At 39.1% G+C, this 14852-nt stretch overlaps 1 protein-coding gene across 1 annotated transcript in view; it reads right to left on the reverse strand.

Annotated features, from left to right (window-relative positions):
- METTL24 (methyltransferase like 24) overlaps positions 1 to 14852 on the reverse strand; it is a 123821-nt gene continuing 108969 nt past the window's right edge. Inside the window, exon 5 of the mRNA XM_003480300.4 lies at positions 1 to 7101. Coding sequence (XP_003480348.1) covers positions 6787 to 7101 — 315 coding nt within the window. The 3' untranslated portion in view covers positions 1 to 6786. The remainder of the gene's footprint in view (positions 7102 to 14852) is intronic.

Raw genomic sequence — 14852 nt, forward strand, 5'->3', positions numbered from 1 at the left:
AAAAAAAAAAAAAAAAGACAATGAGGAATGAAAAGGAAGACTGGGGCTTAATACCTTAGGGTATCTTCTAATGATAACTGAGCCTAAATTATTATTATATTTATTCAATTCAATTATTATATAGCTCTCCAGTCCCTAAGTTCAAGAAAGATCTTCAGGTTAGCATTCTTTGATCAGGGAAAAGAACTATTACAAGTATTATAATAATCATATCAAGAAAAGGATAGATTGTGCCTAAAATTAAATTAACCAAAATGAGAGACAGTGGTCCACCTAAATCCCAAAGATACTTTTAATGCCAGAAAAAGCTTCAATAACAAATGATGATGAAATAATTTCACTGAAAAATCCTACATGAAATAGCCTTCTTCATATTCACATCACAAGTACTTATAGAACACTTTTTACCTAGCAGACTCCATGGTAGGCACTGAGGCTACAGATATGGCCCTTACCTTCATGGAGCTTATAGTCTGCTGGGGAAGCCACTTACAAGAAGATACATTAAAGTAAAAGGAGTGTGACGCTAGGGAGAATAGAAGGCATGGTAGGGAGACAGAGCTGGGGGCCTTCAATAAGGTGGTCCCTGAGGAAACAATGTTTGTTGTGACATCAATCCTTGAGAAATAATATTTTTTTGTAAAATAACTGATAGCTTTTTGTTTTGTTTTGTTTTGTTTTTTTTACTGTACCTGTGGCATGTAGAAGTTCCCAAGCTAGGATCGAACCTGTGCCACAGCAGCAACTTGAGCTACAGCAGTAACACCACCAGATCCTTAATCTGCTGAGCCACTAGGAAACTCGGATACATGATTTTTTTATTGATAAACAACTGCGGTTTCTCATTAAGGTTATAGAAACCACTTGGACTTCTATTTTTTAATATATACCCACCTAGGGGTAACATCAAAAATGCAATGATTGGTAATGCACAATATAGAGCAGTTAGAATAGAAGCTAACCAGAGTGCAGGGTCAGGGTCCCAGAGGCTGCCTATTATGCTGTGCAATAAATGCTTGATCTTGGGGAAGTCTAGGGGTCCTGTGGGAGGAGCTACAGTGGAGGAGAACCACTGAGGGACTCAAGACCACAGTCTTGTACCAGCTTAGCTCCCTGGTGCATATTGATTGCATTTCTGTCCTATGTATACTGGGTTTCTCTATTAAAATAATCTAGGAGTTCCCATCATGGCTCAGTGGTAACGAACCCGACTAATACCCATGAGGATGCTGGTTTGATCCCCGGCCTCGCTCAGTGGGTTAAGGATCTGGTGTTGCTATGAGCTTTGGTGTAGGTCATAGACACGGCTTGGATCTGGCATTGCTGTGGCTGTGGAGTAGGCCAGCAGCTACAGCTCTGATTTGAACCCTAGCCTGGGAACTTCATATGCTGCAGGCATAAAGAAGATTAAAAAAAAAAGAATACATTGAACATACTAAAAAATCTGAAGAAGGAGGGGGGAAAAGAGGAGGGAGTTGATTTAGTGAAGGAGCTGGGTTTACGAGTAGAAAAATACCAACAGTCTATCTGCTGTATAGCCCAAGGAACTATATCTGATTACTTGTGATGGAACATGAGGAAAGATAATGTGAAAAAAGTATGTGTGTGTGTATATATATATATGTATGTATAATTGGGTTACTTTGCTATATAGCAGACATTGACAGAACACTGTAAATCAACTATAATAAAATTTTTTAAGGAAAAAAATATATATCAGTTTTTTAAAAGTCTAGATTATAATTCGAATTTAGAGGGAAAAAATCTCTTATTATTTCAGGCAATCTTATTGCACAAAACCAATCACTAAGAAAAACAAAATATTTCATATGAGAATATGAAGTTGCCAGTTTTACAAAGCAATAGTTTTAATGTTTATTGAGAACTAGCTTTTCTCCACATAGTGATAAATATAAAATATGACAACATTAAGACTGCTTGATTTATTTTAAGGACAGAAATATAATTAAAGAATTTCAATAATTTATAAACTTAGGCAGTTTATGAATATATTGTATCTTTAGGGTTATGATTTCATGTTATAAGTAAAGTTCAGCTACCTCTTTAAATGTAAGAAAAAAGACATTTTAGCATAAGATTAAATGTATTGAATTCACAAAAAAACTAGCAACTGGCTAATACAAAAAGAAATGCTATTGCTTGAAAGGCAAACAAATTTATCTCCAAAAGAAGAGAATTATATAATTACAGCTTGTAGGTACCATTGTAGAATAATTTGTTTAAATGAGGCCTTCCTTTTTTATCTGGAAAAATATGATGATGAGGCTGGCTCCCTGGTATTAATCCAAGCTTTGCAAAATGTAAACATGTAATACTTAGGAAATGCAAAAATCTTGTACTTGTATTTGCTATATACTAAAATCTTACAGCCAAAGCAGAACTGCTTTCATGAGTCACTGATTTGGACTCAGCACTGTAAATTCATGAATTTACTTTTGTTCTCTACCATGATGTAAAATACCAGTGGGCCTTCAGTCCATTCTAACAGAAGTCAGCTTACCTTCTTCCTGGCTCACTTCATTTGAATGTATCAAATAGTTACAAATATTTATATGATAACCTATTATAACTGCATCAAATACAATACTCTAAGAAAAGGCTGAAAGGGAAAATTGTTCTTCTTTGACTGTAATCTCAAATTGTGACACAGACTTTGTGCTAAAAGGTTGACCTCTGAATCTCTTATATCCTCATGTGTCTTTCAGATAAGAAAAGAACACTTTTTTTAATCACCTGATAAGAACATCATTAAATTTGTGTTTTCAGATTCATTTATGAGCATTGCTCTGGTAGGAGTTAATTAAGAAACGTATGTCACAGATATTCACATCTGAGTTCATATATCTGCAGGTCAAAGGTGAGTTTGAAACAAAGGAAATTCACAGTACACTTCCAAGTGACTGGGCCCTTTCTAAAATCCAGGAAAAAGTGCAACTTATTAGGACCAGCCAGGGCCAAGAGTCACTTCCAGATACTTTAATTAAGTAGATTTTAATTAAGTAGATTGTTTAAATTAAACCTGCATACTACAAAAATGATCCCAACTCTTAAGAGATTTGCAGGTCTGGTCTTAGTATATTTGTAGGCTTTTCTTACCATTCACTAATAGGGAAGCAAAAATACGTCTTTATATTTGTCAAAGGCTATTGAAACAGCACTGTAGAAGAAAACCACATGAGCTTTGGGATCTGACAGGCTGAGATGTGGATTCCTGCTCCACCACTGGAATAAACTGAATAAGCTATATAACCTCTCAGAGTTTCTTTACCTATAATTGGGAAAAATTACACTTCCTTATAGGATTGTTTGGAGAATTAGGAATAGTCTGTGCACAGTATTGGGCACATAGTAAGCTCTCAATAAATAGCAGCTCCCCATTTTGTTTGTTTTCATTTTGTTGTTTGTATTGCTTTTGTGGTGGTTATTGTGGTGATGGTTGTTGTCTTGCCTGCTCAGCACAAGCAGGATCCCCCCAAACAATAGTGCTGTGATAGTCTAGATCCTTCTGCACGGCCTCCACCAGTAGTTCTCCACAGTGATTTTTGCCCCTTAGGGGATATGTGGCACTGTTTAGAGACATAGCTGGTTGTTATAACTAAGGGGGAGAAGGGAAGGTGCTCCTGGCATCTAGTGGGGAGGGCCAGGCATGCTGCTAAATATCCTAAAATGCACAGACTGGCCCTCCCTCCCCCAACAAAGAGTTATCCAGCCCCAGATGAAAATAGTGTTGAGGTTAAGAAACCCTGGCCCACACAATAAGCATAATAATTCTAGAGGCAGGGAAACCATAGCAACAGTCAGAATATTCACCACAAATTTCAAACTATCCATGAAGGGAATGAAGGACAGTCTTATAAAAAAGCATAAAATGAGTACAAATAACTATTGAACAGGCTGCTTAGTAGGTGGGTGTGGGTGGGTGTGTTTGTGATTTATTTTGAGTTTGTCTTTATTTTTTTCCTAACAGTACATCCTCTTCCTTCAGATATATATGTATGTACATGTGTGTGTGTGTGTGTGTGTGTGTGTGTGTGTGTGTGTGTAGTGTAATGAAGTTGATGTTTTGCCTTACCAATCTGAAATAAATGGTAACTTGCCCTGTACAAACGGGCTTTGCAGTAATTCCATTAATCTTCAATCCCATGAGTTAAAAATCTTGGTATGAGTGTAAACATACCTAAAACCTGATCATACTAGACACTTGGGATTAGTGTACTTCATAATTTGGCCTATGAGGAGGATGAAAAGGCTTAATGTACTAAAAGGATATTGTATACTACTGTATATCCTTTAGTGTATAAAATTTTTATTAAAAATGAAAAATAATTTATGATATAAGGCAAACAGGAACAGGACTAAAGTTAACTTTGTTTTGGAGGCTATAACATGCAAACCAACAGTACAAACCACTTTAGAGCTTTATGGACTTTTTGTCCATAAGAACACTGAAAACAACTAAACTGCCATTTCAAATCAAACTTATTCAAGCTGGTCCTCTCACCTCAATGACTTTTATTAGTGTACCATAAATTTTTGCTTTTGTTTTTTCCTTTTCTAGGGTTGCACCTGGGCACATGGAAGTTCCCAGGCTAGGGGTCCAACCTGAGCTGCAGCTGCTGGCCTACACCACAGCCACAGCAATGCCAAAACTGAGATGTATCTGTGACCTACAGCAAAGCTCATGGCAATGCTGGATCCTTAACCCACTGAGCAAGGCCAGTGATTGAACCCACATCCTCATGGATACTATCTGGGTTCACTACTACTGAACCATAATGAGAACTCCCCATAAGTTTTAATATAAAAACCTCATTAATATTTTTTTAAAAAAATCACTTCTGATTCACAAAGTCTTACTTCCTTTTAACCCAAGTTAGTGAGATCATCTAATTCAACTATATTTTGGTTTCTCATCTGAGGAATGGTATTTTCAAACCAATGTAAGAAACAAAAAGCCAACCCAGAGAATGTCTGGGGTAAAGGAGGCAAAACATGGGGATAAGGAATCAAGGCTAGTAGTAATCAGTACTCTACGCTCTCCCCAAATTTCTTAAATGAACAGTGTGTATGTATTTTTTTCCACTCTCTCAGGATGTTAAAAAAAAATGCCAGAAGATACACTTAACATGTAATAAGGTAATAATTTGGTTCATTTTGCTACTGCTTAATTAAATTATTTGAAATAGGATTTTTGAAAATCATTTGTCTGGAACAATGTCTAAACCTGTAAACAGAAACGATAGAGATCATTTGAACTATTGAGAATATGCATTCTCTGTTTAATTGTCCAAAAAAATGCAAAATGATTGGTACTATTGAAATACACTGTAACCATCCCGGAAAGAGAGACTCCAGCCCTCAGGCCTCAGGCTTACAATGAATGCCGACTGGCAGAGAAGAAAAAAAATCAATATTGGAGATAATGTATTTAAAAAAAAAAAAAAAAGATCTGACAGCATGGCAGCATAGGCAAGTCTGTGACAGAGAAATCAGGTTTGAAGACATCCCAATTCTGCTTTGTGCTTGGTTTCACAGGAACAAAGGGATTTAAGGCTGAGTACGAAAAGAATCCTGAGTTGAAGATTTTGATAGTCTAGTCTTTAAACTCTGTGACAGAATTTGGTGTGTCTGAGTTTCCAGAAACCAGGTGGTTCTTATAAAGCAACAGCATGGCCTCACCAGAGGCTGAGGGGGAACTGAAATCTACAAGGTTGTAAAAAGCATCATTACCATGGTTAATAAGAAAAATCTTGAAAGAGGTGAGTTAACAACAAGTGAAAGGCCCTATTTTATTATTATTATTTTTCCTTTTTGCCTTTTCTAGGACCACTTCCCGTGGCATATGGAGGTTCCCAGGCTAGAGGTCTAACCGGAGCTGTAGCCTCCGGCCTACGCCAGAGCCACAGCAACATGGGATCTGAGCCACGTCTGCAACCTACACCACAGCTCATGGCAATGCCGAATCCTTGACCCACTGAGCAAGGCCAGGGATCGAACCTGCAACCTCATGGTTCTTAGTCGGATTCGTTAACCACTGAGCCACGACGGGAACTCTGAAAGGCCCTATTTTAAAGTGTAGGGTACAGACTTAAGGATCTCATCAACTCAGTAAAAATGGAAATGTTATATAATTTTGCTTTCATGGTGATGAATTCAAGGATTATAAATATATAATGAATTTTAAGGAAAAGCTGAGATAAGTGGGGGATTATCTTCCAAGTTGAAATGAAGGAGGACAAGCATCTTCAGTCATCAGAGGCAAACAGGCATAGAGCCTGGGTTTGGGCAGATGGAGGTTGACTTTTAGGGCCTCACCTGCAGCATATGGAAGTTCCCAGGCTAGGGGTCAAATCGGAGCTGCAGCTGCTGGCCAACACCACAGCCACAGCAACATGGAATCTGAGCACGTCTGCAACCTACACCAAAGCTCAGAGCAACACTGGATCCTTAACCCAATGATTGAGACCCGGGATCAAACCCACATCTCATGGATCCTAGGTGGGTTCATTACCTTTGCTCCATGATGGGAATTCCATGGATGCTAACTTCGATGGTGCTCCTTTGTCCGACCCCTCAATAAGTTTTAACTATGCCCCTAGCATGTGTTGGGCACCAGGCTATACCTACTACAATGCCAATAACACAATCCCTGCCTCCAGCAGGGCTCAAACTAATGGGAGACTGGACAAGTAAACTAATAACTAGAATCATGGACATGTTCCATGCTGCAAACATTTCCTTGAATTCTTGGTGAGATTCTGTAACCTATTTCCATCTTGTATTCACCCAACTCAGAGTATAACAGCTACTAGCATTGAAAATATTTTTCCTCAGGAATATCTGAGGTTTAGATAAATCTTTGTAACTGTGAAAAAGCCTGAAATCCTGTAGTTCTAACTCTTTGAGGAGGCTGTACCAGAACCGCACAACACTGCTGTCGCTGCCACTGACCTCAAACCCGGGCCAGTGGAGATGGATCTCGAAGATGAGCTGTCCAATTTGTTCGAGGACATCTTCCAGAATAAGATTTTCCAAAACTTTCCATTCTGCGCTTTCCAGATCTGCTTTGAGAATGTCAATCTGTAACAAAATGATGGAATGAGATTAGCAGAGTCAATAAACATTGTTAAAAGTACCATCTTGATATCAGGAACATTGCTGTATGGCTACCTCCCAATTTGAAAGCAAAACTTTTCAAATTTTAGAGTTAGAAGTCTTTTCCAAATGGCCATTTATGAATTTCTAACCTCACTCTACACCAAATATCAACATACAAATGAGATAACCAGTCAGAAATCATGATGGGCCCTTTCACTCTCTATCCAGTGTGAATGGATGTCCAAGAAGGAGATGCTGGAACATGTGTATCATGAAGCTCTGTGCCAAAGCCTCTCCCCAGCAATCTATATGCTGTTCAGGGGAAGCCAGTCATGTCCTGGCAGAATGGGGGCCTTTGGGGGGGGACTGACAGAGGGCCCCTGCCTGCAGGGGCCACCTCAAAAACCTTATCCTTCTCCAGCTTCATCAGGACTGGAAGCCAGGAAAAGAGTTCTCAGTATCTGAACACTGAACTTGTTAAAAAAAAATTATCATTATCCTATGATTTCTTTAAAAAGTATACATCAGTACAGTATTATAAACATTTTTACTAAAAACATTTAATCAAAAAAGCAACACTATTCTCTGTTTAATGAATACAATTTCACATACCAGGTGAGATGGAATATAGCAAGAAGAGTAGGACAGGAGAAAGGTTTTGCAGTTAATTAAGTTATGAGAACCAGCTCCCTTCTGCTAGCTTTGCACAACATTTATTAGAATAACAGAATACCAAACACCTCCAGAAAGCAATGAAAGATAATTACTTACTGAGTGTTTCTATGTGCCTGGCACTATGCTCACTACTTAACCTTACAATATTAATTTATTCCTCTCGACAATTCTGCAAGGCTGATATCCCTATTAAATTTGAGGAATCCAGGCTCAGAGAGTAACCTATCCCCAGTCACACAGCTAGAGAGACGGTGGTGAAATCTGAACTGAGTCTACATACATGGCCCATGTTCTTAACCACGACGTGATGTTGTCTCCCCATAAACCACAAGAGGGAGAATGGTAACTCAGAGCTCCTAAAGGGCTTTTGGTGACAATAAGGTGCTATTGGAGAGGGTATAAAGGTCCGTGAGTATAAGCATTGTTATCAGCATCACCATTTTACATTGGAAAGCAGAGCACTTTGCAGCTTAAAGAATCACTTTCTATATAGATAATATCAGCAAAAAGCCCTATAGGTAGGCAAGGATTTGGTAAAAATGACTTTTCTGATGCCAGGGAATGGAGGGGGAAATGAAAGGGGACAATGTGACCACACAAAGGAAGGCTGGCACATCAAGACACAAGCTTCAGTAAATAGGATGGAGGGAATCACTGCAATAGAGCAACGCCTGTAGTCCCAGGTGGTAACAGCAAAACACTAAACAGCTCCTCAAGAAGCTGACAATGAAGTTACCAACATTCTGCCCATGAAAGTGGAATATCTTTGACTGCTCAGAAGGATGGGTAAGCACCAAGACCAATCCCCCCCAGCCTTTCCTCTCTCTCGGTGCCTCTCTATTTGATGAGTTTCTCACTTGCGATTGAGACATGAGGCTCTCAGTGCAATGGTAAAATTCCCTGTGTGATTTCAGAGGTGACTGAAGGAGATGCATAGAATTTAGACATAGCTGTTCCAAAAAAATGGGCTTTTCCATTTTTCCATTTTTCACGACACCTGCAGATGCTTTCCCTCTCTTGCCTCGGATACCACCTCCTGGTCCATCACGGAAATATGAGAATAAAAATCCTAAGAATATCAAGAGGGCTTAGAAAAGGCTAGATACCTATAAACCAGTTTGTTGGTTCAATGGTTCTAAAATCAAAGGGAAAAAGTAAAAATAAAAACAAACCACTTTCTAAGAGGAACTGAGCAAAGGCAGGTTCCATGTGAACATACACAAGGCTGAAATAATTCTTGTGACGCGGACACAATAGAGTTAATTCACTCTTTTTTCATTTCTGCTGCCCTGGCACTCCCATGGCTTTGTTTAATCTTTGAAGTTTTAATCAGAATTTTCCTGAATTAGAGTAATTAAGCTGCCAAAAGAAATATTTAATTAAAACTTCACAAAATGTTCTAACCAGTACAGAAAATATCCAAAACTCAAAATCAACATTTGTGGTGTCAATTCAAATAGTCAAGAATTTCTTAGGTTTCTTATAGATTCATTTTTTACATATGTTGAATGTGATCAGTAGAAGGATACCACATATTAGAGAGATAGGGTAAAGTTAGCCTGAAATTGAGTTAAACACTGTATTGGTGAAGTACAGAGGAACATGCATAACATATTTTCCAAATGTATTTTTTAAATAAGCTATCCAGCAGAAGTTATGAGCAACTGGAATAAAACCAAATTATTAGGCTAAATCATAGCAAATACATGCCTTCTTTAGAAATCCAATTTTCATGTACAAAATGCCATCCTATCTAAAGAGCAAAAAGTATTTCAAACACGACCACTCTCCTCCACCTCTTTTTGAATCCAGTGACTGAAAATTCTCCACTTCAATCAGAATTATAAGGTTGATCTAAATCATGCAGCCCAGGAGTAGTACAGCACCAAGGAGAACATAGCTCTTTTCTATCTTCCAGCCTTAGAGCACAGACAGCCAAAGGCTGTGAATAAAACATGGTTTTCCCTTCCAGTATGGTTCATTTATTTCTTGCATTTCAGAATGTTCTATTACCACAACTATTTTGCAAGTGTAATTTCCATTATTACTGCATAATGCACCCAATATTATTGTTATTATAAGGCACTAAACATCTCTGAATAAGATATGCCACTTTTAAGATTCTAACATCAGCTTTCAACAATTATGGCACTAAAAATCATGCAAATTATTATATCGGAATAATCAAGTGCCAATCCTAATACAGTTAGGTTAAATTAGGTTTCTTGAGGAAAGCAATTAAGTGTTAACTCTCTGTAAACTCTGGAATAACTGAAGACATATTCTTGGGTCTCAAAGAAAGCGGACAAAATGACCTATTTGGTATGACTTCAGAGGTATTAAAGTGGTCTTCCCATCAAAAGTTATCTTCTTGTCCTTGTGCCTGAAATATACAATAAATCACCCTATATAGAACTTTTTAAGGAAATGAGAATTTTAACTGAATTAAGATATGAGACCATCCAGCAGCTTCCTCTTCATGGACACAATTTTATCCTGTGTTCATTCACCTAGAAGTACAGAAATGAGAGGAAAGGGGGTTAAGGAGCACCAGTATAGGTATTAGTTTGCTAGGGCTGCTGTAACAATGTCCCACAGATTGTGCAGCTTCAACAACAGAAACTTATTGCCTCACAGTTCTGGAGGCCGAAATCCAGGTGTCCAACCGTATTGGTCTTTCTGAGAGCTATGAAGGAGAATCTGTTTCATCGCCTCTGTTAGCTCCTGGTGGTTTGCTTGCAATCTCTGACATTCCGTGGCTTCTCCATCAGTCTGAGGTACACCTTCATTTTTACATGGTGTTATTCCTGTGTGTGTGTCCAAATTTCTTTTCTTTATAAGGACACCAATCATATTTGATTAGGAGCTCAAACTATACCATATGACTTCATTTAAACAAAGTACATCTGCCTTGACTATGACCCTATTTCCAGTTAAGATAAAATTCTGAGATACTAGGGGTTAGGATTTCAACACTGTATTTTGAGGAGATAACAATTCAACCCACAACAGCATCTGAAGTAACTACTGCTACAGAGCTTTGGCAAGGCAGTAAGTACTCAGGAGCCAATTTCACAGGGCCAGTGCCTAGGGGAAGTGTCCTGTTATGAATCCAATTATGGATGTTATCCTGCCAGTCTCTATATTGTCTAACACTGACAGCTCCAATCTCGTTAAGTGTCAAACCCAAGGCAGATAAACAAGCCTCCAAAGCCAATTAAAACCATCATCAAGAAACCCCTGAATTTCATGCCTGGTACATTCTCAGCCACACAACCAGGCCCAGCAGATACAGCTGGTCTTTGGCACCCTCCCATTCCCTAGGCCATCTCTCTCCCTCCTCTGGGGCTGCTTTAGGCACTCAACATCCTCATGACTGTAGCTCCCCATCTTAGCCTTTTCTCCTTCAAGGGGGGATAGGCAGATTTTATTATATGTCTGCTGACTTCCTAAAGGGCAAAAACGGATGCTGCAAATCTTTAAAGGCCTGGGTCTGGGATTCACCAGGATCACTTCTGCTGCATTCTACTGATTAAAGCTAACCACAAGACTATCCCAGATTCAAGGGAGGATGAAATAGAGCCCACTCTTGAGGGGGGAGAGTGGCATACACAGAAAGCTTGAGATGGGAGATGGGATTAAGAATACAGAATAGAAGGACTGGAGCTCAACTTCTCTCCTAAATACAACAAAATTCACAACTAAGGCCTGAGCAATCTCTACCCAAATGGACCAGAAACCTTGAAAAAGATATCCTCCAGAAGATCAAGAGGCCACATCAAGAGGTAGGAGGGCGATTTCACGATATAAACAAACCCATACCTCCCAGGTGGGAAGCCCCACAGACTGGAAACTAACTGGTTCACAGAGACTCACTTACAGGAGTGAGAGCTCTGAGCCCCACATCAAACTCTCATGTGTGGGGATCTGGCACTGGAGAAAGAGCCCCTGGAGCATCTGGCATTGAAGGCCAGTGGGGCTTGTGTGCAGGAGCTCCACAGGACTGGGGGAAACGGACACCCCATTCTTAAAAGGCGCACACGGACATTCACATGCACTGGGTCCCAGGGCAAAGCAAAGTCTCCATAGGAATCTGGATCAAACCTGACTGCAGTTCTTGGAGAACATCCTGGGAAAACAGGGGTGAATGTGGCTTAGTGTGAGGGACGGACATTGAAAGCAAAGCTCTTGGGAATATTCAGCAACATGCCTTTCTCTGGAGGTGGCCATTTTGGGAAAATCTGGCCCCACCCATCAGTCAGCTGCTGAGAAGCCCCAGGGCAAGCAACAATCCAGGTGGGATCACAGCCCCGCCCCTCAGTAAACAGGCTACTTAAAGACCCCTCAGGCACACAGCTGCCTCTAATCCATCCAGAGACTAAGCCCCACCCACCAGAGGGATTAGAATCAGCTCCACCTACCAGTGGGCAGGCATCAGCCCCTCCCATCAGGAAGCCTACATCAAGCCCCCATATGGACTTCAGCCACAAGGGGGGCAGACACCAGAAGTAAGAGAGGTTAAAACTCTATTCTCTGTAAAAAGGTCACCACACCAAACACCTATAAAAATGAAAAGACAGAGAACTATAACTCAGATGGGGGAGAAAGGAAAAATCCCAGAAAATCAGCTAAGCTATGAGGAGATTCTCAGCCTCCAGGAAAAAGACTTTAGACTGTTGATGCTGAAGATGATGCAAGACGTTGGAAATAAACTAGAGGCAAAGATGAATAACGTACAGGAAACACTGACCAAAGAGATACAAGATATAAAACTTAAACAAGAAGAGATGCAAATTATAATAACAAATAAAACATTCACTAGAAGGAGCTAACAGCAGAATACAGGAGGCAGAAGAACGAATAAACGAGGTGGAGGACAGATTAGTGGAAATTATGGATGCAAAGCAGAAAAGAGAAAAAACATTGAAAACAAATGAAAAGAGTCTCAGAGAACTCTGGGACAATCTTAAACACACCAACATCTGTATTATAGGGGTGCCAGAAGGAGAAGAGAGAGAGAAAAGGACAGAAAAAATAGTCAAAGAGATAATAGCTGAAAAATTCCCTAACATGGGAAAGGAACCAACCACTCAAATCCAGGAAGCATAACGAGTACCATATAAAATAAACCCAAGGAGGAATACCCCGAGACACATACTAATCAAACTGACCAAAATTAAAGACAGAGAAAATCTTGAAAGCAGCTAGGGAAAAGAAACAAGTAACATAAAAGGGAACCCCAAAAGATTATCGGCAGATTTTTCAGCAGAAACTCTGCAGGCCAGAAGGGAGTGCCATGACATACTTAACGTGATGAAAGGAAAAAACCTCCAACCAAGATTACTTTACCCAGCAAGTCTCTTGTTCAGGTTTGAAGAAAAATCAAAACCGTTACAGATAAGCAAAAACTGAGAGAATTCAGCAACACTAAACCAGCCTTACAACAAATACTAAAGGAACTTCTCTAGGCATGAAAGAACAAGAGAAGAAGGAAAGAAAAAAGAGCAACAAAAACAAATCCTAAGCAATTAATAAAATGGCAATAACAACATACATATCAATAATTACCTTAAATGTTAATGGACTAAACGCCCCAACCAAAAGACACAGACTGGCTGAATGGATACAAAAACAACACCCATATACATTCTGTCTTCAAGAGACCCACTTCGCTTCTAGGGACACATACAAATTGAACGTGAGGGGATGGAAGAAAATATTTCATGCAAACGGGGATCAAAAGAAAGCTGGAGTAGCAATACTCATATCAGACAAAAGAGACTTTAAAATGAAGAATATTTTAAGGGACAAAGAAGGTCATTACATAATGATCAAAGGATCAATCCAAGAAGAAGATGTAACAATTATAAATATCTTTGCACCCAACATAGGTTCACCACAATATATAAGGTAACTGCTAACAACCTTAAAAGGATAAATCAACAATAACACAATCATAGTGGGGGACTTTAACACCCCACTTACAGCAAAGCACAGATCATACAGGCAGAAAACCAATAAGGAAATACAGGCCCTGAATGAAGCATTAAACCAGATAGACGTCATAGATACTTATAGGACACTCCATCCAAAAGCAACAGAATACACATTCTTCTCAAGTGCACATGGAACTTCTCTAAGATTGATCACATCCTGGGCTACAAATCCAACCTCGGTAACTTTAAGAAAATTGAAATCATATCAAGCATCTTTTCCAACCACAACACTATACAACTGGAAATCAACAACAAGGAAAAAACTGCAAAAAACACAAACACGTGGAGACTCAACAACATGCTACTAAACAACCAATAGGTCACTGAAGAAATCAAAGAGGAAATTAAAAAATACCTAGCAGCAAATGACAACAAAGATACGACACTCCAAAACCTATGGGATGCAGCAAAAGCCATTCTAAGAGGAAAGTTTATAGCAATACAAGCCCGCCTCAGGAAATGAGAAAAAGCTCAAATAAACAAGCTAACTTTACATCTAAAGCAGCCCTAGGCAGAAGAACAGACAAGACCTAAAGTTAGTAGAAGGAAAGAAATCATAAAGATCAGAGCAGAAGTCAATGAAATAGACACAAAGAAAACCATAGAAGAGATTAATGAAATGAAAAGCTGGTTCTTTGAAAAGATCAACAAAATTGATAAACCTTTAGCCAGACGTGCCAAGAAAAAAAGAGAGAGGACTCAAATCAATAAAATTAGAAATGAAAAAGGAGAAGTAAAAACAGACATCACAGAAATACAAAGGATCATAGGAGACTACCACATGCAACTATATGCCAGTAAAACGGGAAACCGAGAAGAAATGGACAAATTCTTAGAAAAGTACGATCCTCCAAGACTAAACCAAGATGAAATAGAAAAGATGAATGGACCAATCGCAAGAACTGAAATTGAAACTGTGATTAAAAAACTTCCAATAAACAAAAGTCCAAGACCAGACGGCCTCACAGGCAAATTCTATCACACATTTAGAGAACTAACACATATCCTTCTGAAACTATTCTAAAAAATTGCAGAGGAAGGGATAACACCAAACTCATTCTA

The sequence above is a fragment of the Sus scrofa genome, chromosome 1 (genome assembly GCF_000003025.6).
Source record: "Sus scrofa isolate TJ Tabasco breed Duroc chromosome 1, Sscrofa11.1, whole genome shotgun sequence".
Lineage (NCBI taxonomy): Eukaryota > Metazoa > Chordata > Mammalia > Artiodactyla > Suidae > Sus > Sus scrofa.